The sequence below is a fragment of the Mauremys mutica genome, chromosome 8 (genome assembly GCF_020497125.1).
Source record: "Mauremys mutica isolate MM-2020 ecotype Southern chromosome 8, ASM2049712v1, whole genome shotgun sequence".
Classification (NCBI taxonomy): Eukaryota; Metazoa; Chordata; order Testudines; family Geoemydidae; genus Mauremys; species Mauremys mutica.
Window position 1 is genome coordinate 39,054,894 of NC_059079.1, and position 24,758 is coordinate 39,079,651.

At 38.8% G+C, this 24,758-nt stretch overlaps 1 protein-coding gene across 1 annotated transcript in view; it reads right to left on the reverse strand.

The window, feature by feature from the left end:
* Positions 1–214: 214 nt before the first annotated feature.
* OLFM3 (olfactomedin 3) overlaps positions 215–24,758 on the reverse strand; it is a 126,022-nt gene continuing 101,478 nt past the window's right edge. Inside the window, exons 3-6 of the mRNA XM_045028004.1 lie at positions 17,865–18,020; positions 13,799–14,018; positions 2,915–3,021; positions 215–1,622 (exon numbers count right to left, since the gene is read on the reverse strand). Of these exons, the coding sequence (XP_044883939.1) occupies positions 945–1,622; positions 2,915–3,021; positions 13,799–14,018; positions 17,865–18,020 (1,161 nt within the window). The 3' untranslated portion in view covers positions 215–944. The remainder of the gene's footprint in view (positions 1,623–2,914; positions 3,022–13,798; positions 14,019–17,864; positions 18,021–24,758) is intronic.

Consider the following 24,758-nt stretch of genomic DNA (forward strand, 5'->3'; position numbering starts at 1 on the left):
GCTTTCTGCTACAGATAGGGAGAACTACAAAACATGAGAGGAAAATAACACCCAAAATTAGAGAGTGAAAAAATACATCAAAAAGAAAATGGTTGGGAGGAAGAAAAGATAGAAAATGGCAGGAGAGAGAAAATGAGCAAGACAATTGATGGTGGCAACAGAGACTGGCACAAGAGGATATAGGCTGATAGTGCTCATTTGCTAGCATGTGTGCATCTACCAGCCAAAAGTCGGGGACCCGCTGTCATGTGTTTGATAAAATTTTAAATTGACCCATGTTTAGAACTTCAATATATTTTATAAAAAATAGTACTTAGTTTACTTTCACGGAAGTGAAGAGATACAATTGCACAATGGTGGTTACAATGGTAGAAATACATATAGTCGATAAACTGCAAGTGAGTTCAAAACATACTGTACAGCACCGCATCAGAAATTGTGTGATGGCAAAATGAATCATATACATTTTTTCAAAGTAAATCAAATCCCTAAAATCTTTCTCTTGGAATAAATAAGACTAATGTGCATTATGCTTCAGATTGCTACCAAAATATTTCCTGATGTTGAGCAATAGACAGATTAAAAAAAGACATAAGGTAAAAAAAGACATTCATGCATTTAAGCCACCATTAGTCTCTGACTCTAATATAAGGCAGATCATAATCTTTTTAAAACCGTCTTTAGCCACTTAAACCCTCTTTAGTGCTTTTCATGACAAGGTCATGGCAGGCCTTGTTTTTTCAAGAGTTAGGATGCTTGTATTTCCAACAGGTCATTTTTGACAGGCTCAGCCATATTTGGAACACATTGCACAGTAGAAAATGCTTTCATTTTTTAATGAAAAAGAACTTAAATAAAAAGAAATCCAGAAGGATGTTTTAGAGTTTATCACAAATGACACTTTTGAAGTGTGCGTGTGCAGGGAGCGGGGGTGAGAGACAAGTTTATGTGTCATCTTCAGTCTTAATAATGTGGAAAAGGGTGACATTGAACAGAACCTGATGTCCATTGTTCCAGGCATAGAGAGCTCTATCTCTTGCATTGTAGTCAAGCATGGATATATGAAAGTACTGATTATGGAAAGGAATGTCTGTATACTCATAAGTGGAGGTTTTCGTGGAATAAGAATAGTAGACCTTGGCTCCTGTTAAATGTGAGTTGGTAACATACAAAGTTCCACAGATCATGAAGGATTCCCCAGCACTTCTCTTTGGATAGCCTGTACTCCAGCTCTTCATCACTTCTAACGTATCCTGGTTTAGCTGGCTGATAACAATGTTGCCTGCATTCTGGTTGGTAGCATATATGGCCCACAGCCCAATTTCATCTGCCATCAGGTCAATATCTGAGAAGCCACCCCAAGTGTAGGGGTACACATTGTGAAAGCCAGCATACTCCAGGCTACGCTGTGCAAGCACCCGTCCTGTGTCAAAGCTGTATTTGATGATTATGTTACTCTGATACTTGTTGAAATAGAGGGAGCCATTGTAGACAACATGATTGGTTCCTGCCCATTTGAACGGAAGATTGTATGTTCTTGATTCAGCCCCACTGACAAAGTCTGTGATTGATTTGTATTCACGGACAATTTTATTGTTAGTATAACTGTCCATGTACCAGACCTGAAAGAAAAATAAAGAATAGGCTGTGAACTACTGAAACAGAATCCTTGGCTGATCATGCTTTATTCTGAGTACACTTTAAAATATGTTCCAGAAATCCTGTGGCATTATAAGTTACTAGACTTGCTCATAAAACCTAGAGAAGTGCAGCATGTGTCTGTATATTTATTCTGTTTCAAAGACATTAGTAACACTAGCATTTTGGATCAGAACCTACTCAATAGCTTCTCTGAGGCTGTTTTCACAACAATGTCTGCCAGCATCAGAGAAGTTTGCTTTGAGAGTGTTCTCAAAGCTTGGCCCTCTGGCTCAAGAGGTCATTAGTATTGTTAATGATGTGCCCAGATTGTGAAAATCCCAAAGATGGAAGGAAAATTGAGTGTGACTCAAACCTTTGAGTCACACCCAGAATTAGAACTGGTTGGAATTTTTCAGTTGAAACTTTACTTGAAAAATGGCATATTTTCAGGAATGAGAATTTTCCTTGAAAATGTGTTTTCTGGGTTGTTTATTTTTTGTATCTTACCGATTTTTCCACTCTTTGGTTCCCCATCACCTTTCTCTCCCATTTTATCTTCCATACCTTATTACTTTATTTCACTCCCCACCTTTTCCCCCTTTTGCCTCTGATAAGGGTGGAGGGAAAAGAAAGTAAAAGAAATAAAAAATAAAAACAAACAAAAAATTTCTTTTTGCTGAAAATTGGAAAACTTCCCCCAAAATGAAATTTTGTTGATAATTTTTGTGACACATACTTACCTTATTTCAACTAGCTCTGACTGAAATCAAGCATACCCAAGTGCATAGATTTTTTAGTATTGGCCTTATCAGGTAAAGACCTGGATAAACCACACTGAGGGCCTAACTCTGCAAGCATGTGTTAGTTTACAAATGTAGGAAGCTCATTGACATCAGTGAGATTACCTACATGAGTAAAGTTACTCATGAATAACTGTTTACAGGATTGGGTCCTTAGAAGATGTCCACTGAAGAAACTATAATGAAAAGAAAGAAAATAATGTGTATTTGTATACAGAATAGTATGCATCCTCCTCAAAACAAGCAGTTTAAAACTAATGAAAATATGCAATATGGTAGAATTATTTTTTTAAGGAGGATGGGTTAACCTTTTTTTTCCTGATACTTCAAAATATATAATATGAAAATGCAGGGAATACAAGAAATAAATGCTAACCGGTAAAATCTCATGTAGGGAAATTATCTCCTTGTAAAAATTAAAAATGCAAATAAAATATCAGAAGAACAGAAAGATATTCAATGCTGCAACATACTCGGTTATTCTTTTCTGATGCTAAAGGATCTGTCATCCAGGCTCCAAATCGGGTTCCAGAGGTCTTGACTGTAATGGGGCCTGTAATTTTCATCAATTTGCCACATGCTGAAATTGGAAAAACAAATGTACTCTTATGAAAGCCGCAAACAGTTTAAACATAACCTGACCATATTCTGACTGATGTCAAAGAGTTGTCTAGAGAACAAGACTAATTGCTATAAACCACAGAATGATTTCAGGATGTATGGGGGCCAATTGAAAATAGCTCTTGATCCTCAGCATATGAACACTGGTAGTTTACATTTTCTCCATTGAAAAGGGAGACAGGGATTTTTTAGAAAAGTTATAAAAATGTTTCAGAATCTTTATTATCTTCTGGGGTCAAACAAAATAAGATAAAATATATTAAAATATCTCCCCCACCAGACTAGAAAAAACAGAAGATAGTGTTGTCTCCAAATGGATTTGACAAATCTATCCCTTCCTTAACAACTTGACACGTCAGAAGGAGAAAAGGAAAAAAAAATTTTTTACTGCAGATTCCCAGTATTATATAATCCAAATTTTCATAAATTTAAAGATTTTGAATTGACTTTCTTCAAAATTATATTCAGTTTACATCTCAGGATTAAAAAAGAAGCTGTTTGAGCTCCTGCTGTCTTGGAATGAATTGTCTAAGCACTAACAGCTCTGTTCTGCAAATGTTACTGGCATTAGTGCCTACTAATGTGAATTAATCCCATTGTTATCAGTCTCCCCAATACCTTGTGCAACTCAAGATTCAGGGAAGTGGAGTGGATTCCATTCTTAGGCCTGGTCTACACTGGGCGGGGTATCGATGTAAGATACGCAACTTCAGCTACGGGAATACCGTAGCTGAAGTCAAAGTATCTTATTCCGACTTAGCTTCTGTCCTCACCGTGCGGGATCGACGTCCGTGGCTCCCCCGCCAACTACGCTACTGCCGCTCGTTCCAGTGGAGTTCCGGAGTCGACGGGGAGCGTGTTTGGGATCAATATATCACGTCTAGATGAGATGCAATATATCGATCCCCGATAAATCGATCGCTACCCGCCGATACGGCGGGTAGTCTGGACATACCCTTAGAGAACTGAAAATGGCAGATCTAAAATCCCATCCACGTGCCCCTACAGAAAGACGTGATTGAGTCCTGCTGTCAGTTTATGCGACAATTCACAGCTTGTTATTTTCTAATTTCTCCCCACACAATCAACTCAACTCCATAGGAGCATCTGGAATAATAATCCAAGTTATAATATAATTAACTCCAATATGCCATAGATAACAGTTACAGAGATAGACTCGAATGTGTAAAACCACCATAGGTTTATGAGCAAAGTAATCAGCAAAAAACGCCATAAATGAAGAAAGTAAAAATGAGAATTATTCTGGAACTGTCACCGCATCAATGGACATCTAATCCACCATGCTGTCCCTTGTTAGACTGTCTGGGATGAAATAATGAGAGTCAATTTGATCTTGAGTGCTGACCTTCCTAATAATCCAAAAATCTATATTTTAGGGGACATTAATAACATGCCTATTACCAACAAAGCTCACAGGGAATTTATTCTAAATTTATATTGCCAAAAGACTTAATATCATAGAATGATGTAGATGAATAAGTAACCTTGCAAGTTTGGAAAAAAAAGATATTCCAGCTGAATGTAAATATTGAAACATTTCATGATTTTTTTAAGAAAACCATTTTAGATATATATAATTCATTCTGATATAACTGCTATTGCACATGACACAATCTAGCCAGACAAATAGAATATATCCCTTTAAAAGCTAAGGTATATTATTCAAAGGAGCAGGTCACATCATGATTTCATTTTGTAATTTATAACAACAGACAAAGAATGCCCTTTATTATATGTTCCTATTTCAGCCAGTTATAATGGGGCTATTGTTGAGGTAGTTTCTGAGTTATCACCAAAAGCAATTCAATCCCAGGCTAGTGAAACAGGTTGTGTTTTTACTATGAAGGACCTCTTCTTAAAAGAGACCTAATTTATTAGTTGGCTGTTAATGTTGAGCCACACAAGCAAGCATGTGTGTATCTCAAACTCAAGTTGCAGGATCTTTTGAAGATATACTGGGATTAAACATGTAGAAGACACCCCTTTTTAAAATTCTGTTCTCTCCCTTCCCCCCTAGTTGCTTATAGTATTTAATTAACTATCTCGTCAGAGACTTTTTTTACAGAACTGCTTCCAGTGTCACACATAGCCTGAATACTACCATTCTGGTATGCTTTGCAAATCTCCATTGTGGGGAGTTGTCTAATATATCCCAGTCAGGCCAAGTTTTACCCTCATTTAAAATGGCATGTCAGCGAACTCATTTGTGAAGGATATATATGTGGAGAAGTCAGAAACCATTTGGAAAGTACTAAAACAATTATGATTTGAGAATCAAATTAGTGGAAAACATACAGTGCACTGAAAGAAATTAGAATGAAATTAATCACCACAACTAATTTACATTTACTTGCTGTTTTTTTAACTAATGGAAAAATACAAACTGAATAATGTAAGAATTTGCTGGGTACATAATTAGTATCATTCAAGTATTGCGTTAAAATTAGAATTAAAATACATGCTTTCAATTTTAGAAAAATGTGGAGTCCTAAAACAAAGGATATTTTTACAAGAAAGTGGAAAATTTAATTCAGGAAGATACAGAAGTATAAAAAATTATCCCTGAAATTTAGCTCTAGAATTTACAATAACGACTGGATAATTATCGTTCAAAACCCATGGTGGGCTAATCAAAGATGAAGAAGAGGGATGAATTTAAAAAGAGACAAAACTCTGGTTTCATATAATCCAGTGGGGACAGCATCTCCAAAAAGAATGTTGCCTCCACTTTCTCCTCTCTCTCTGTTGCAGTTCCTGGCTTTCCCTTTCTTTTTTATTGGTAACAGAAGCCTCAAAGCTTATATCTCTGTGCATGGGGAGCTTGATGAATCAGTTTGTCCTATTTAGAACTAACTAAGGCTACCCCATCTTACACCCACCACATCCCATCTCCACTTTAAAGTTAACTTTGGATCCAGTTTCTGGTATGGCCCCCAGTGGTGCATTGTGGGTCTGTTGCCTTCCTAATGTAATTGCTCTAATACTAGTGCACAGTGTAGACTGGACTATTCCCCTCTATGATTTGGAGGGAGACAGGAAGAGCAATCCATGCCCACCTCCAATGACTAATGTCCCCAATCCTCCTACATCCCATAGAACAAGCTCTCTCGGCACAACCTCTTCCCAGCTGAGACTTTCACTCATGGAGTGCGGTGATATGTGCCTTCAGTCCTGCCCTCCTTTCAAATCTCAACAGATTCCCCCACAGTTCAATGTATGCATGCATCCCTCATTTGTGGCAACATTTAAAAAGGCATCCTCTGTTTTCATTTGAAAAGTCTGGTCATTTTTATCAACAAGGTTGCTTTGTATGTGGGAGGTGGTGGTACAGAGTGATAGTGGGCAGGGGAAAAGAGAAAATAAAACTCCCATTTTTGCATAAGGCTGATGCAGGCAAAGGGCAGTCAGAATTTTGTTCAAGCATAAACATCAGTATCCAACGTGCACCACTGAGTAATTTGAATTCAGAAGGAATTGTTCAGAATGACAACAGAGGCCCCAAAGCACATCTCAACTATTTAGAACTACTTAGGATCACTGCGTATAACCTTCATGGTTGGAAATTACTCTGAGAGTGCCACAAATCAGCTGGCCTGCTAAGTACTGACCGTGGGAACAAACTTAGTCTCTGGCTGTCTGATTGGACAGAGACAAATTGTGAGACCAGAGGAGGAAACTAATTGAGGAAATACAGGTCCCACCTCCTCATTTCACTTCCATGAATCACACAAACACTAAATCATGTGCAATGGCTTTTCGACCAATGACACACCAGAAGAAAAGAGAATCTGATTAACAGAATTTAAAACAATGAAAAAGTAAGCTGCCCCTCTTCTCTGGGAAATATTGTACCTAGATATCATCATTTTCTCCATGTCTGTTTTGTGGAATCTGATCCTGCAAACACATTTGCATACATGTAACAATGGAGCTGTAAAGATTTTGCAGGATTGGACCTTGAGGCAATCTGTATTTGTGTACATTGTAAAGTGCCAAGCACTCTGTGCTAAAACATAGGAAAGGTGCTGCAGAGATGACTGAAATTCCCTGCCTCGGGATGGGGCAGATCAGTGTGTGGATCCCACTGGTCTTCTCTGATTAGAAGTCTAATTGGACCCCATGAAGCCAAAACAGGGGTTTCAGCTACAGCAGATGGTAAAATTTCTAGATCCTGTTTTAAGTTAGAAAGTGACCAGATTGAAAAAGGAAATAAAGAGCTGGTAAAAAAACAACATAAAATGGGGAAAACGTCATGGCTCTCCTTCTCTTGAAGTGAAAATAAATTAAAAAAGAAAAGCTCTTGGTCCAACTCATCAGATGCTTTCTGGATAGTTGGTTTCTTGCTTCCTTTGGAAACAAGATAGAAAGTGAATTCTCTAAAAACAGACCTGGCAGGCAGACATGCTGGCAGCAGAGTGGCAAAAGGGGAAATGATGGAATTATCCCCTGCTATGTCCTTTCGTCAACTCTGAAATGAATGGCGGACATTAGCAAGTACAACTATATTAGACATTCATGTTAATTGTTTTACTGAATCTTGGTGTTAGTTGGAAACACCTTGTTACTATCTTTTAAGTGACTAATAGTAATACCATAATACAGGATTGCTTGCATCACAGATTTATCTAGTGCCTGTGTCTATTTGTGATATAGTTGTGGATTCAGAAATATAGCTGGGAAAGATCAGTGAAGCAAAGAAACAATCTGCCACATGAATTTTCTACAACAGTAGTGGTGGCTAAGAAATGTAAACAGCCCACAGATTATTTTTCAGGGCCAAAAGCTCCTTTTTTTTCTGTGAGAAGAAAAGTGTGACAATGTAGAAATAACTCTTGTCATGGCACATAACCTTTTGACTATAGTACACCTCGTAAGCAGAAATACCGGATGATAGTGAGAAAGGAAGGTCTTGTGTACTTCCAGCCTAGCAAAGAAGAGAAAATTTTGGAACATTCTTGTGAGAGCCTGTTTGATAGATTTGCAGTCCTTTTTCCAGAACAAAGATATCCAGATAGGTTTAGATACCAGCAGATTTTCAGGATGAGATTTTTCTAAAACACTGAGTATTGGTCTAAATCTGCTTCCACTGGAAAAACTTTAATTGATTTCAGGGGAAGCAGCAAGGCCCATGCTGAGTGCATTTGGAAATCCCAATGGTTATCCTAACTGAACAGCCAAGCCTTTTAATGTTTGTCCACTAAATGTGATTGTGTAAGAAGTACAGTGCACCATCTCATGGGTATTTGTAGCCTGATTCCCTTCTTGTACTAGTGTTACTCCATGGACTTCAATACAGCTGCTCATGAATTACACTGGTTTAAGAAGATGATCACGGTACAGGATGAGGAGCATATACTACCCATGAAGTAGTGTAGAAGCAGATGCACTATCCCTGCATGCTAGGGAACCCTGGAAAGCAGAATGCATTCCAGAACTCTCTGTGGGGGGCTGAGACACTGCCAGCACCTACTCTATATGTCACTAAAACTTATGGGGGAGGCTGGGAAGACCCAGTGAGCATGTGGCTATTTTGAGGTACACATAGGAATGGGTATCAAATGGGAATATATCCCCACTGTCTCTGTGATGACTAGAGTTTACTCTGAAGATTACAAGTTTTACCATATACCACAAACCAAAACAACCCCACTGTAATGATCATATAAGTAGGGTTTTTTTTAACGTAAGGTTAATTTTTAGATGCATCGCTGAAAGAAAATGAATCGAATAAATTTAGTACAAGGACAGAATGGAAGTTTTCCTGGTTAATTAACAAATATTTACCTATTGAGCTCTGCTAATACCTAGTTATGAGGTTTTCCTTTTTCTGTCTCAAACACAGTTAATCTGGCTTTTATACACAGAGCGTTTCAGGTATTTATTTAGATACTAAACACTGACCGGAATTATTATGGGTAATAAACAGGGTAGAGGGAAGTGAGTCCACTCTTCTGTGTGTGCACAAGCAGTTTCCAGATATTTTACTTCTTTTTGCATCCTTCCTTAGGATAAAATTTGTTATGGGAATACATTGTAAAATGAAGAGCTAGAGACTGAGCTCACCCTTTATGTAGAGTTTATGTATCTATTATCCTACTTAGCACAGAACCAGGAAATATGGTGGTCTAGTGGCTAAAGCCTGACACTGAAACTCCTCGGTTCTATTTCGAGCTGTGACTCCTTGTGTAATCTTTGGTGTAGTCACTTACCTTCTTTGTGTTATGGTTCCTCATCTATAAAATGGGGATAATAATTCTTACCTCCCTCACAGAACGCTGTACAGATTAGTGTTTGTAAAGCTCCTCAGAATCTACAGGAATGGTGCCATACAAAGAATCACTATTATCAATAAAAGAATCCCTTGCTAATGCTACCATCTCTTTTGCGATCAATATGATGGCATTTCTTTGTTGAATATAGTATTACACTTTCCAGGCCCCAAGCAAAAATATCGATATCAAATTTTGCCTTGACCTTCCTGTATAAGAAAGCTAGAAATGAATCTAGCATATATCTAGTCTAATAGCTTCTTTCATATTTCATAGGCAACTGTTGTCTGAGAGAATATTGATTTACTAGACTGACCATATTATTTTTAAAAATCTGTCACTACTAAATAGCATTAATGCACAGTAGCTGATTAAATGAAGGTGATAAATCACAGGAAAGCAGTGTATTACTAGAGTAAAAATTGTCCATATGTACAGCACATTATATGCAGTACAATAAGGCCTACATGTTCTTGTGTGTATCTGACTTGCCTGAGTGCCAGTTGAGGATTTCAACACACAAATGCATGGAAGCACACACACCCTTTTATATGCAGACAACCAAATTTACACGCACAAGTCATGCGTATGCTAAACTGCAGGCACAGTTCTTAAAATGTAGGCCACATTTATCAACTGCTGTAAAGTGACATTTTCCTATTATAAGGAGAAGGAACAAGTTTCACTCACCACAATGGCTTTGGAAATCATTAAATATCAGTGAAAGTAAAATGACTGCTCACTGTATGTTAATGAATGTTGCAAGAGTTGCCAATGCAGATGGAAGATTACTTTTAAGTGGCTAAAAGTGTATAAATAATGCATAATATAACAGTTATATTACTGGAAAACACCTGCTAGGGAAAAGAAGAGGGAAAACAAGTCATTACACATGCTGGTTAGATAGCTATACTGCAAGACTCAACAAAAACTCTGTAATGATTCAAGCTCAGATCCTGGGTGCAGTGTTGCTGTTCTGTCCTACACTGCCATAGGATTCTGGCCCAAAACATGGCATGGACAGCCACAGCTGGGTCACCCCAGATCCTCCAGTGGTGTAGAGCAGGCATAGCCCTTCAGTGCATTGGGCACAACTGGGGTGAAATGGGTGGTAACTGGAGTTTCCTTATGCCTCCTGATCCCTGGATACTGTATTGGCCTCTTGGGGCTATATACAGCAAGATTAACTTTAAGCTGATTTCAGGCTGCTCTGACTTGCAGGTGGGGACTTGCCAGGAACACAGTCAGTCCAGGATTAGGGGAGCACAAAAACCACCTGACCTGTGCTATGCTTTTCTCAGCCATTACTGAGCACCTGGATCTCTGAGAATAAGAGCAAAGACAATTCTGCATTAGGATTTAAGAAGGCTGAAGTCCTTTCAGCAGTCAGACAGAAACCCGCTTTAAACTCCTTAGCATGCAGGCAAATCATAGGCCCTAATATGAAAATTTTAGAATGGTAAAGTCTTACTAGTGTTATTGTCTGGCATCGTCATACTCTTGAGGCTCAAAATGTAGTTGCCTGTGGACTGGGAGAATATGTGATTGTTACATGGGTACAGAAGGCAGAGGGGTGCAGAGACAAGTCTAGGGAGGTGGGGAGGGAAATGATAAAGAACTCTAAAAACAGAGAAAGAGATGGGATCCTGGCAGTGAGCAGAGAGAGAAAAGGAGCCTTGGGGAAATCATATAATTGTATCTATATAGGGAGATAACTGAGTTGCAGAGTTTCGATTCAGAATCAATCTGGAGATGAATTTCTGAGAGACAGACAGAGAGAGAGAGAATACGTGTGCATGGATATGAGGGGGGTTTCTGATCCTGTAGTGCAGTTTCATCCAACTTGCATACATATACTAGGAGCAGGGTCTGATGTTTATTTCAATGTGGTGATGGTGTATTTGCTACTTTTATTTTATAGAACTTCTCCCCCTTAAATTGCCAATATAAAAAAAAATTAGGCCCCAGAGACTTTTTTTTATTGGTCAAGAAAGAAAGGAAGAATTGTCTGTTAGGGAAGAACTCATGGGAAGAGAGTTAAGAGAAGGGATTTGACCTAGGAAAATAATTAAAAGGGAAGTAAAAGGTGTGGGAAGAAGGAAAGACTACATATCGTATATACTCGTTCATAAGCCAAATATTTTTAGTAAAAAAGGGAAGCACCAGAGAAGGGGGTCAGCTTATGAATGGGTATAGAGAGGGAGAGGTGGGACACAGCCCCTCCCCCCAACAGAGGGAGCAAGGAGCGGCAGCACAGCCAGAAGGGAAGAGACGGGGCCAGAGTCTCTCCGCTTCTGGCCACGCTGCTCTCCCCCCAGCCTCCAAATCAGCTGCAGCTCTGGGGCTGGCAGGCTGCAGCCATGCCGCTCAGCTCCGCCCCCCAGAGCAGGCTGTGGCCGCGCTGCCCAGCCTGCTGGAGCAGCTCCAGCCAGGCCAGAGACATCCTCCCCTGGCCCTCCCCAGATAAGGTGGGAAGGGATGGGATGGGGAGTGTGGGGGAGTCTCGGGCTAGCAGTGGGGTCATGTGGAGGGTGGTCACAAGGGTTACTCCCCTGACTCCCAGCTTCTCCCCCCCCAAAATTTCCCCACCAGTTGCTGTCCCGGCCTGTCAGGGTAAGCAGCTGGCGCGCTGGGACACTTTGTTTACTTAGGTTTACCTCTGTGCCTGCAGACGCTCGACGTAAACAAACCATCTCGGCCCGCCAGCAGCTTATCCTGATGGCCTGGGAGCCAAAGTTTGCTGACCCCTGAATTATAGGGTCGGCTTATGAACGGGTCATAAAAATTTTCCATTTTTACTTAATCCATCCAGGAGGTGGGGTCGGCTTATAAACGAACTGGCTTATGATTGAGTATATACGGTAACTATAACAAGGATGATTCTGAGATTCAGAATACCTCCCATTGTGCAGTCAATTCATTGATTTATATTACAGATATTCACCACAAAAAATGAAAACAAGATGACTGAAAAAATATGGAATGCCAATTTTTTTTCTCCTTAATATTGCTTCAGAACAGTAACTATCAAGAAAAGTCACTATTTATACCAAATTTCTTGCTTGCTGCTGCATAGTAAAGCATTTATTTCCCCTTGACTGCACATGTATATGTTCTGTCAATGTAATAACATGCTATTATGTGTATGTATTGCAGGGGAGAATTGACTCATAAGAGATTTCTGTCTGAGGAAATCTTTCTTGTATTTTTGCCGACCACAGATGTGCTAATCTCATGTAAAAAGAAACTGAAAATAAATAATTTAAGAGGTTAAACCGTCTAGATTACTTTTTTTGGTCTTTTTCCATTACTTCAAAAATCTGTAATAGGCAGCACCTCTTTCATATTTCAGATGCACCCACCACCTATGAAAGTACATACCCAAGATTTGATAATTGAGAAACCTATCATAAGCCCGAGTTCTATTTTTTTAGTGCTTAATTTTTGTTCACAGTGATTTTTTAGTTCTCATAAAAAGGGTCAGACTGAGAGAAGTGGAAGGCAAAGACTTTCAATAAATAATAATTCTTGGCTTCTAAACAGTACCTTCCAGCCAAGTATCTCAAAGTGTCTTGTCAGTTACTTTAATTGGAGCAGGCTGGAGCCTTTAAGCCTTCAGAACATGCCTCTGAGGTAGAGAAGTATTAACTATCCCCTGTTCAGGATGACATTTTCAAAAAAGGCCTCTAATTTTGGGTGCCCAGTATTAGACAACCAGTCTCTAATTTCCCTAAGCATCCACTGAAGCCAACGACTGGGCATCCAAAACTGAGACCTTCCCAGAATCACACAGGAAGGTTATGGCATTGCTGGAAATAAACCCAAAGCTGTGCTTTCACCAATACATTATTTCTGCTAAAGTAGGTAGGAACAGTTCTAATTTCAGTGGATCACACCTAACCTATTATTACTGAAAGTAATACAGTTGAGAGGTCATTTTCTGAACTGGCCATTTGTAAACTTCAAACCAAGAATTAAATTGTGATTATGGTTTTTGTCATGTGGATATCTCCCCTTTGGACACTGGACAGAGACCGCCAACATATATCACACTGGCCACTAAAAAGCACCTGGATGCAATCCTGGCCTGAGTTATATCACAACTAGTGTGAGAGGAAACAATCTTTGTATCCCATTAACAAGCTCATGAGCAATTCAGTCCTAAGACCCCTGTCTTTAGGATTTCCAAGTTGCCATCCCTTATAATTCTGCATCTTAACTCCTTCTATTAATAATGGGTCAGATTCTAATTTAAATTATACTGGTGGAAATATAGAGTAACAGTTGACTTCAGTGAAGTCACTCTTGATGCACATTAGTATAACAGAAATCAGAATCTGTCCCAGTGTGTCAAAGACCTGAAAAATAGAGGATTTTATGTTTCTACATCAAAGCTCTAAAATATATAACCTAGGGACAAAATCTGGCATGAAATGGTTAACTTACTGAGTTTTTTCATGCAGTCTCGAAGTCTGGTTTCTAAACTGAGCACCCTCTGGTGTAGTTCCTCATAGTCATAGGCACCAATTTCTTCCTGAATCCCAGTGAGAACTGCTGACAGATTCCTAATTTCCTCCTTGAACTGGGTGATTAACTTGGCATCAGTTTTGTACTGTTCCAGAACTGGGATCAATGGCAACAGCTCATCCATCTTTTCCTTCAAATCCTGCAAAAAGCAAGTCAACCGGGCATTAGAGCAGCTTAAAGGAGTTCAGTCCCCTAACACTCTTTGATACAATATTTTGAACTGATTAATAAAATGATTTTAAAATTCTTATTTATATTAGTTTCAGATCCATTACTAGTGTATTGTGAAAGTCTAGCAAATTCAACAGTATGTGTTGAATAAAATGTAAAAGAGAATATTCAATTTCCATTGAAAGTACAAAATTAATTTTTAAAAGATTGGAAACAAATCTCCTGAGACCCATCTTTCCCCATACATGATACAAAACTCCTGTTGACTATATTTTTCTTGAGAAAAGGTGACCAGGACTGACCACACAGTTAGAGGTGTGGATATGGCACTGAAATAGTGACATTATATTTTCACCGATTTTCTATTTAATTTTTATAAATACTAATATTTAATTTCCTTTTTTGACTGCCACTGCACTCTGAGCAGACATTTTCATTGATCTGTCCACAGTAATGTCTAGGTCTTTTTTCCCTTAAGTGGTTAGAGTTAAATTTAGACTCCAACAATGATATGAGAGATTCAAATTATATTGGCCAACGTGCATTTGTCTTTAGTGATTTTTCACTGCCCAATCAATTAGTTTTGTTAGATACCTCTGAACTGCCTCAAATTCTTCTCTAGGTTTAACTAACTTAAATAATTGTACGTCATCTGCAAATTTTGCAACTGCATAATTCTTTCTCTTTCCCAGACATCCCATACTTAAACGTTTGCCATGTTGAAAATTGATCATTTATCCCCATTTATTGAATGTTTGTCTCTTAGCCATTTCTAATCCATAATGGCTATTTATCTCTCATACTATACCTATAATACACTTAATATCTTTTGCTAGGGAGTTTGTTAAAATAAGTCTTAATACATTATGGCAACTGGCTCTTGTTCAGCCACTAACATGTAGATACCCTGAAAGAATACTAGCAGATTAGAGATGTTTCTTTTATGGAAGGCATGTGGGTTTATCCTTTTCAGATGATGTTCATGTAGGTGTGTTATAATGCCATTGATAATTTAAGGAAACAGCAGGACTTCCATGAGAGAGAGAGAGAGAGAAGGAGATGCAAGCCTGGACAGAAGAGGGAGAAAAAGTGATGGAGATATAGGTTTGACAGTTGCCAACACAAAGATAACAGAGGTCTTGGGAGCAGATGAGATCACCCGGGGGAAAGCATAAAGGGGGAAAATGAGGAGACCAAGGTTAGAACCCTGGGGAACATCACAAGATAGATGAGAAGGCTGATTATTTCAGCATCATCTTCTGTTAATGGTAGAAAGGAAATCAGGGAAGAGTGTAATGGAAGCCCAAGCAAGAGAAAGTGGATCGGTGACATGTCAAAGGCAACAGACATTGGGGGTCAGAGGTGCCAGATTTATCACAGACTCTGAAATATGCTGAGGGGTGTGTGTGTGTGAAATTTATTACATTTTCATTCATATTAAAAGATGCAACAAACAATGTGAAAAGTTTTAAAGTTGCTGTAATGGTGATCCTGTCTCTGATCATGAGGTGGAGATGGATCAGGGACGCAAGGCCAGAGTTAAATTTAAGGAAATTTACCTCTGAATTTCTTGCCTAATAAGCATGTTTTGTAATGATTATAGTATTTGAATAATATTTGCTTATAATTTAATATGCACCCCCCATTTTAACACTACCTTGATGAATGTTTTTTCAGCTGGGAATTATTAACTCCAGAGAAAATCCTTAGGTGTTGGCAGTGTATTTTATACATAGCTATTTTAGCTATTTTAAGCATTAGAAAACTGCATTTTAAAATTACATATCAAAATGTTATTACTACAAATGCATTTAGAGTAGCAGGAGTTCCTTCTGTTGTTCCGATTTATAGTTTTTACTCATGAGGGAACTTCCATTTACTGTATAAGTCCAGAAATTTTTGAATTAAAGTGGGATGGAGAGGGGTGAGTGGATAGTTTATTATTTTATTATTATTAAAAACTATGCATACAGCACCATAAACTTACAGCAATTTAAAACACATATTAAAAACTTTCTCTGCCCCAAAGATTTTGATGTGTGAGCCCAGTTTTGCCGCCATTGAAGTAAATAGGAGCACTGTCACTAATTTCAATGAGAACAGGATCAAGCCCTAAGAAATTTCAATGGGTAGAATTACAGGACTGTACTACGTTTAGTATTTCATTTTAAAATTAGCTTCTTAGTTAGAGCATCTTCTCACGTCACTAAAGGAAGTGAAGATTTTGTGATCACTGTAACTATAACGATTCTTTTGATTTTATTGTTACTACTTACACCTCTTAAATCTCTTGTTACAAGAATGAATTCACATTGCAATAAAAGAAGGAAATTGCACCATTTTTGAGCTTATTTCCCCTTTGATTTGCCACATAACTCCCACTAGTATTAATAGGAGCAATGTGGGGGTATCAAGGACAGGCAAACTGACACATTTTTGTGTCTCAGGAATGATGTACTGTACCGAAATTTTAGTCGATCAAAATTCCGAAAGACGGTATTATTTTGACATTTCAATTACTCTTTAATTTAATTAGCTGGCAATCTGTTTTAGCCTCCTGGCAAACTGTCAAACTGAAGCTGAATGTCTAGTCAATACAAATATCGAATATTTAAAAGGTTGGAGTAGTACAACAGGTTGCTGCCTTTGACAGCCAAGTTGGACATTCAAATTCTGGTATTTTGTTCCTCTGGAAAAAAATGTAACAAGAATACAAAATATATAATGGCATAACACAATGTGCCATTATATATTTATAATAACAATACAAGGGGTAAAGGTGAAAACTTTCATGAAGCTGAAACTGGCTGAGCGGAATTATACTCAGACTTTCAGCTAAACTGAGAATAATAAATAAGAGATCACTTGGAGAGTATGGTTATTCGTATAATTAATTACTGAAACCAATTATTGAAACCAATTACCTCTGAAAAATCAGACCTCACTCAGTTAGGTGCCACTCCTTTTGAAAATGTAAGCCTATGCTTTTATGTTTCAGCTATCATGAGCACCTCAAAAGACAATGTTAATAAAATTTTCGTCCTTGGGATATATTTAATGGACCCTATCTTGCATTCCTTGCATACTCAAAACTCTCCATTATTAGGGCCCAGTACTTGTAATACTATGATATATGTTTGTAACATTGTCTCCTTAGTATAGTCCAAATGGCTTCCTAAGAATAGACAATAGCAGTTTCTAACCTCTAGCCACTAGACTTCATGGCAGATAGGGTGGCTAAAGTTTTTGTTCAGTGAAAAATTACTAGGAAGTTTAACATGGACATTTTTCTTACAGCACATGTGGATTAGAGGGGAGGGGGATACACCCAAAACCAAAATAACTAACTCCCCCAACTTCTAATCAGAAACGTTTAGATCTTAATGCTATTAAGTACCAATTACAATAACTTCCCTCATTATGAACTTTCTTCTCTTCAGTTCTATGAAATGTCAGACAACGGTAAAAGTGCAAAACCCTCCGGTCATTTGCTATTAATTCCCTGGCTTCCTCATTTATCACTAGTGCTTGACTGCATATAAATCTCTCAGTATGAACTGCACATTGATACAGTAAAATAGGATTCTGTTTATACTGACATTTCTCTAACGTCTTAATAATTAATGGTCACTCTTTATTGCCGTTAAACTGAATAGGAAAAGCGATTATCATAATAGAAGTGGTTATATTATGGTTCCTTTTCAACGTTGCTTTTGTATAAGCTTTTCAAGCCGAGATCTTAGCAGTTCATGCATTGCTTTTTAGTGCATAGCTTGCAGCAAGCTTTCAAAATTATTATTAAAATAAAACCTACTTGAAAATGCTTTGTCATTAATGTCTTCCGATCATCTTCAATTTGCCGAAACTTAGCCTTCAGCCCTTTCATTTGTGTTTCCATTTTTAAAACATACTGGAAATCCCTCTGAGTCCGTAGGTTTAAAACTTCAATAGATTGGGACATATTCTGAACCTGTTAAAGAAGAACACTGGCTGCACTCTGTTTTTCTTTTTCTTGTATGTGTAGTTAAATGTCAAGTGATAAAATGTCATGCCTCTGTCAATGCTTGAACTGTTACCCATTTTTACCTCAGTGGAGCTTTGAATTCATAACTGTACAACAATACAGAACGTGGGCCACATTTTGGCCTTGGTCACACGTGTAATCCCACTGAAATCATAAGAACATAAGAACATAAGAACGGCCGTACTGGGTCAGACCAAAGGTCCATCTAGCCCAGTATCTGTCTACCGACAGTGGCCAATGCCAGGTGCCCCAGAGGGAGTGAACCTAACAGGCAATGATCAAGTGATCTCTCTCCTGCCATCCATCTCCACCCTCTGACGAACAGAGGCTAGGGACACCATTCTTTACCCATCCTGGCTAATAGCCATTTATGGACTTTGCCACCATGAATTTATCCAGTTCCCTTTTAAACATTGTTATAGACCTAGCCTTTACAACCTCCTCAGGTAAGGTGTTCCACAAGTTGACTGTGCGCTGTGTGAAGAAGAACTTCCTTTTATTTGTTTTAAACCTGCTGCCCATTAATTTCATTTGGTGACCCCTAGTTCTTGTATTATGGGAATAAGTAAATAACTTTTCCTTATCCACTTTCTCAACATCACTCATGATTTTATATACCTCTATCATATCCCCCCTTAGTCTCCTCTTTTCCAAGCTGAAGAGTCCTAGCCTTTTTAATCTTTCCTCGTATGGGACCCTCTCCAAACCCCTAATCATTAGTTGCCCTTTTCTGAACCTTTTCTAGTGCTAGAATATCTTTTTTGAGGCGAGGAGACCACATCTGTACACAGTATTCGAGATGTGGGCGTACCATGGATTTATATAAGGGCAATAATATATTCTCAGTCTTATTCTCTATCCCCTTTTTAATGATTCCTAACATCCTGTTTGCTTTTTTGACCGCCTCTGCACACTGCGTGGACATCTTCAGAGAACTATCCACAATGACTCCAAGATCTTTTTCCTGACTCGTTGTTGCTAAATTAGCCCCCATCATATTGTATGTATTGTTGGGGTTATTTTTTCCAATGTGCATTACTTTACATTTATCCACATTAAATTTCATTTGCCATTTTGTTGCCCAATCACTTAGTTTTGTGAGATCTTTTTGAAGTTCTTCACAATCTGCTTTGGTCAATGGGATTGTTCCACTATAAATTAGAGGAATTGGCCCAATGTCTTTACCCATCATATAATACCTTAAAAAGAAAACTGTGCACTGAGTATTGTGACAATTCAGCAAGGGGAAGAACTGTTCCGGGGCAAAGAATCATAAAGGAGGTTTGGGAGTCAACATTCCTGAACAAAAGAATGTAAGTATTCAATAAATCAGGAAAATGGGATATTGACTTGAGTTAACTTATAACTCCATGCCACTTCACTACTTAAACCAATTTATAGAGGATTTGGGGGTGTGGAGGAATAATGGGGTAAAGTTTTAATCTTTAATTTATATTTGTTTAAGCTTCATCAAGGATCTGAATTTATACTTGACAAATGAAATGCATGCTGCCACCCAGATAGAGTTTGTACTATATTATGCAGCACTTGCTGATTTTTTTCAAGTGCTCTATATACAGCATGTGGATCTTAGAAGCAATCATTTAGCCCTGAACATTGTACTACTCTATTAAAGAGAATGGGCATGATTCTGATCCTTTATGTAAATGAAATTCAGGAATAATTCTACAGAAGTCAATGGAGTTACATGAGTGTGAAATCAGTACAAGAGAGATCAGGATCAGGGCCAGCGGGTCTCCTTTAAGAGATATGTACAACTTGGGCTTTTGATAAATATGAATACAAGTTTTGCAGAACCCAGTATTTTACACTCTAGTGATGCAGAGGTTTAAATGTCAATGCTTTGGGAAAACATGGTCTTGGGCTTGAGAGTGACATTTACTCAAACTAGATTTTTAAATTTTAAGGAGGGCTACGCCATTGTTTTTGGTGAGTCAGCAAAATTCCCTATCTTAGGGCTTGATCCTGCTCCCATTGAAGTTAATGGCAAAATACCAGCTTACTTCAACGGAAGCAGGATTGAGCCTGTAAAATGCTAGTGTGTGTTAAAAAAGCTTTGAACTGTTCTCTTTATACTTTGGGCCCTAGCACTACTTTAGCTATAAATATCTTTACTCACAGTTATTTATGCATGCTTCAGAAATACTTCCTCACTCTGATACAGATACTAAGATTTATTAAATTGACACCAACATTATTACTACTAGTACATTCTTGAGATTGTAACTTCTTTGGAGCCAGAACTGTCTTTTTTGTTCTATGGTTTGTACTACATCTAGTACAATGGGGTCCTGGTCCATGGATTCTCTGTCTATGTAGAGGCATTCCTAGATGCCTCTACAATAGATTTCAATCCAGCAAAGCACTTAAGCATGGGCTCAGTTTTAAGTATGTGAGCAGTCCCATTGGAATCGTACTTAGAATTGGGCATATGCTCAAATGCTTTGTTGGATCATGGCCAGAGTGCTCACCTATCAGGTTAAAGGCTGTTAAGCCCTAAAGTAGACTATCCTACTTGCCTCTTTCAATGCCATATTGCTGACGACGGGATCAGCAAAGATCACCGTGCTGAGCCTTCTTGGTATAAAAAAGAGGCTGTTGGCAGGGTATCCTTCATGATCATGAACTTTGGAAATCACTTCCAGATCCCAGATCTGTTATTCTACAGGATATGCTGCAAGGCACAACTTTTCCTCCAGCCATTTGAGGAGGGGATGGGTTGAGAGTTGTAAAAGTTTTTGTTGTTTGCTGTGGAAATCATTATTTTAATTGTTAGTATGTGTTTGGTAGGGTGGAAAGCAATGCATTACATTTGAGATTTTATTATACAATTCAGTAATATAACAGGTGGCCAGACTGTAGGATATATGATAGTTTATAGTTTTATAAGTAGAAATAAAATAAATCTATTCAACTGTAAATCATTAATAGAAAAAAATCACTGAAAGATGAAAAGAAATGAGTTTTAAGTAACTGATTAAGCATATGTAGAAAAAAAGATAGCCCATTTCCATCTTTAAGACAAGGACAACTTTAATTTGTGTGTACTTTAGGTATCTTTCATAAGTGTTCATTTTATAATAATCAGACAAAATATGTGGGAAAAGGTGATACATTTCCAGACATGAAGCTGAAGCAGAACATTTTGTTGTTGTTTTTTTTCACAGAGTTTTGCATGTGCAATAATTTTATGCCAAAATTCACTTTAACTCATGCACACTAAATGAGGGAGGGGGAAGGAGGGAAGTACCACTAGAAAATATTAGGGCCAATCTTAAAGATCTTACTCAGAACTTGCTCAGGCAAAACCTCTTTTGTCCATCCAATCTAATGGAGGTGGGAGAAAAGGCTGATATTCCTTCCATTCACTAATGTGTATAATCCATAGTTTCAATTGGCACCCCATTGTGATGACAACTGTATCATACTGCATCTGGTTATTAGGATGCTGTAACATGTTGTGGATCTGATACGGTTTGATTTTACTTAACCTACCACCTAGTTAAAAATGCCTTAAAAATAGTGTTGATAGCAGTGTAGATTAACTAGCAATAATCAGCCATACACATTTTTGTTGGAAAGTACTATTAATGGAATATATCCACATCTTTATCTTCTTTTATGCTCCTTCTAATTATTGAAACCAACAAAATAAATCCTTTCAGAGCTATGATAAAACTTGAAATGTTTCACTTTGCCAGATGCCACTTTCCCTCAGAAAGTGTAATAAACAGCAATGTGTGCCTTTATTGATGTAGTAAAATGATGCTACGTACCCACATTTGCCATCATCGCAGTGAAAGAAAATAAGTTGTAGAGCTTAAGTCTCCACGTAGAAGACCCCAAATTATCAAAGGGCTAATTGTGAGAGGGTTGGTGCTGTGGACTTCAAAAAAAAAAAAAGAATAAAAACCTTATTTATGAGTATTTCAATGCTTGGGAAACATGCCAGAGTAAAAGCTCTAGAGAATGAAGTCCTCTGTTTATCAACAACATAGGTATAGCATGGGTCGCGCCAGCACATGCTGTCTACATTGCTTCATCACTGTGCCTTAACCTTGACCTGAAAGGACCTCCTCTAACAAAGAGAGACTCCAGAGCTTGGCCTTTCTTTAGAGAGATGGCTTTAATTTTTTATGTCTGTTCCAAAACTACAGCCAGTGAATGCTGTGAAACTTCTAGGAATGAGACAACCCAGCTGCGGAGTGTGCTTGCAGCTATATATTGTTAATATGAACACTGCTTAATGACAACCAGCCAGATTTTGATCTCATTTACACTGGTTTTAGATTGGTGCCTCATATGGACTTCAGCGATGGAGTTACTTTTGATTTATACCGGTGTAAATGAGACTTAAGAGTCTAATTATTAACATACTTCAGTTTGGGGACCTGAGACACAAGTGAGTCCATACAGAAATGTTAAGAGTAAAGTTTTGTCTACACTATCACTTTTGTCAGTCAGGGATGTGAAAAAAAACGCATCTCTGACTGACATAAGTTTCACTGACAAAAATGCTGGAGTGAACAGTGCTATGTTGGCAGGAGAGGCTCTTCTGCCAACATAGCTAACACCACTTGTTGGGGGTGGTTTAATTATGCTGGCAGGAGAGCTCTCTCCTGCAGCAAAGAGTGGCTACATATGAGACCTTACAGCAGCACAGCTGAAGTGTTAGTCTAGGTTTGACAGCAGTTCTCTAAACTCTTCTTGGGTTTGATCCTAATCTTTTGTTCCAGATGCTTGTGTAGCTTCTGTTGGGATTCCCTCCGAGACCTCTTTCCACTTGGCTTCCCAAGAACTCAGTTAAATTCCAGACTTTGTGACTCAGGTATCTTTGTTTGTCATACAGCATCTCTAAAGCTGAGCTGATCAAGCTCAAATGTGGGGAGAGGTGTGTGTGGATGCAGGGTACATCGCAGCTCCAAAGTTACACAGAAACTCTCTTCCTTTATATACATTACACATCTCATTGCATTTACTATACAGTGCATCAGACCTTTTTGGATTGGCTTGGTTACTTTGCAGGAACCAGTTCCTGTGCAGCAGACACTGTCATGCATTGTTCGTGCTCAACCTCCTATTTACTTCATCTTTACATTCCTACCTCATTCATTGTAATCTTGTTCCTAGTAAATGGTTCCCTGGGTGTTCTCCCTCTTATCTTAGATGGTCCAGACATTCTGCTTTTTAGCCTAATGATCTGGTTACCTCCCAAATTCTATCTTCCAAGAAATGAGGCCCAGGCCAGGCCTCAGCTACAGCTCCTGCACCACAAAGTAAGTGAAAAGCCCCCTTAATCTAGCTAGGTGGGATTTCCTCAGATTTAGAAGAATCCCAGAGTAATATAAACCATCAGAGCTGGCATAGGGACACACCATGTGCTTAGCTGGGGAAAACAAAGGTGGTTGGAGCATTGCTGCTCTCCACTGATCCCTGGCTGGTGGAATGTGTTCTCTGCAGTCTGCATGTGGCAGGGGAGGGCCTTGTCTGTCTGGCTGGAAGAAAAGGGGTATTTCTTCTTTAAGGGCTCCTCCAGAAAGTGGGTAGTAGGGAAGAGGGGGAAATGTACAGTGATGAACAGGAAGGGCAGAAAGTAGCTGGGGCAAGGTTGGGGTGGGTCACTGCCCTTCCTACTGACCAGAAGCCATGCAGCCCTGGAGAAGCCATCTTTTACTGGGTTGGAATGGCAGCACCCACCCGGCCACCCTTGAAAAGTGCAAAAGGATGGGGTTTCCTCATGACCTGTTGTGGGTATTACACTAGGCACCTCTTCCTTGGAGGCCAGGAAGGAATTTTTCCCTCACTGCCAGAATAGCCGAGGTGGAGTGGGTTTTTTTCACTTTCCACACAGCAGGTCTGGGAACCAGTGGGGCAGAGCAGGGGGGGTTAGTATGTAAAACTCATGGCAGACATCCAGGGCAGGTACTTGGTATGGAGGAGATATGGTTAATGGATGAATTGGATTAGAAAATGATTTGAAGAAAAGCATCTCTTAAGGGAGCTAAGGAAAGCAGGGTTTGAAGGTCCTCTGTCCTGTACAGCAGCATGCTGACCCTCCTCTCTTTTCTAGTGCCCCTTTAAGAAAGCTGAGAAGGGAGGGTTGGGATGTCTACATCTGGTACAGAGAGGAACTGACTCCTTCTCCTTTTATAGTCCCATTTCATCTCAAAGGAGGGGAGGGTGGCTGAGTCCCAGCAATGAGACAGCTGGTAGCAGGTTGGGATTTATGTAGAAATGATTAAGGAAATGAGGATGACATGCACCTCACTATTTATTGCTGGCTAATCCGAGATATTTTAAATGAATAAAATTATGATCTAATTAAACCACATTCATTGCCTTCTATCTTTTTTCTGGCATGGCCAGACAATGGCTTATTGGTGACTATTAAGCAGCATGGCGGGCTGAAGTGGATTAAGAAATGATGGCATAAAGTTCCCGTCTATATCTTTCATGTCAACTTCTAAGCCCATCCTGAACATGAGATCATGCTATAATTTTACAGAATTTGGTCACGTGATATGGCATGGGCCCTGAGTTACATACACAAGCCAAGCTCCCACTGAAGTCCATGGGAGTTTTGCCTGAGTCAGGCCTGCAGGATCTGGCTCCATATTGGCACTAAAGTGAGTTAATACTCCAAAAATGTCTGTGAGATAGTAA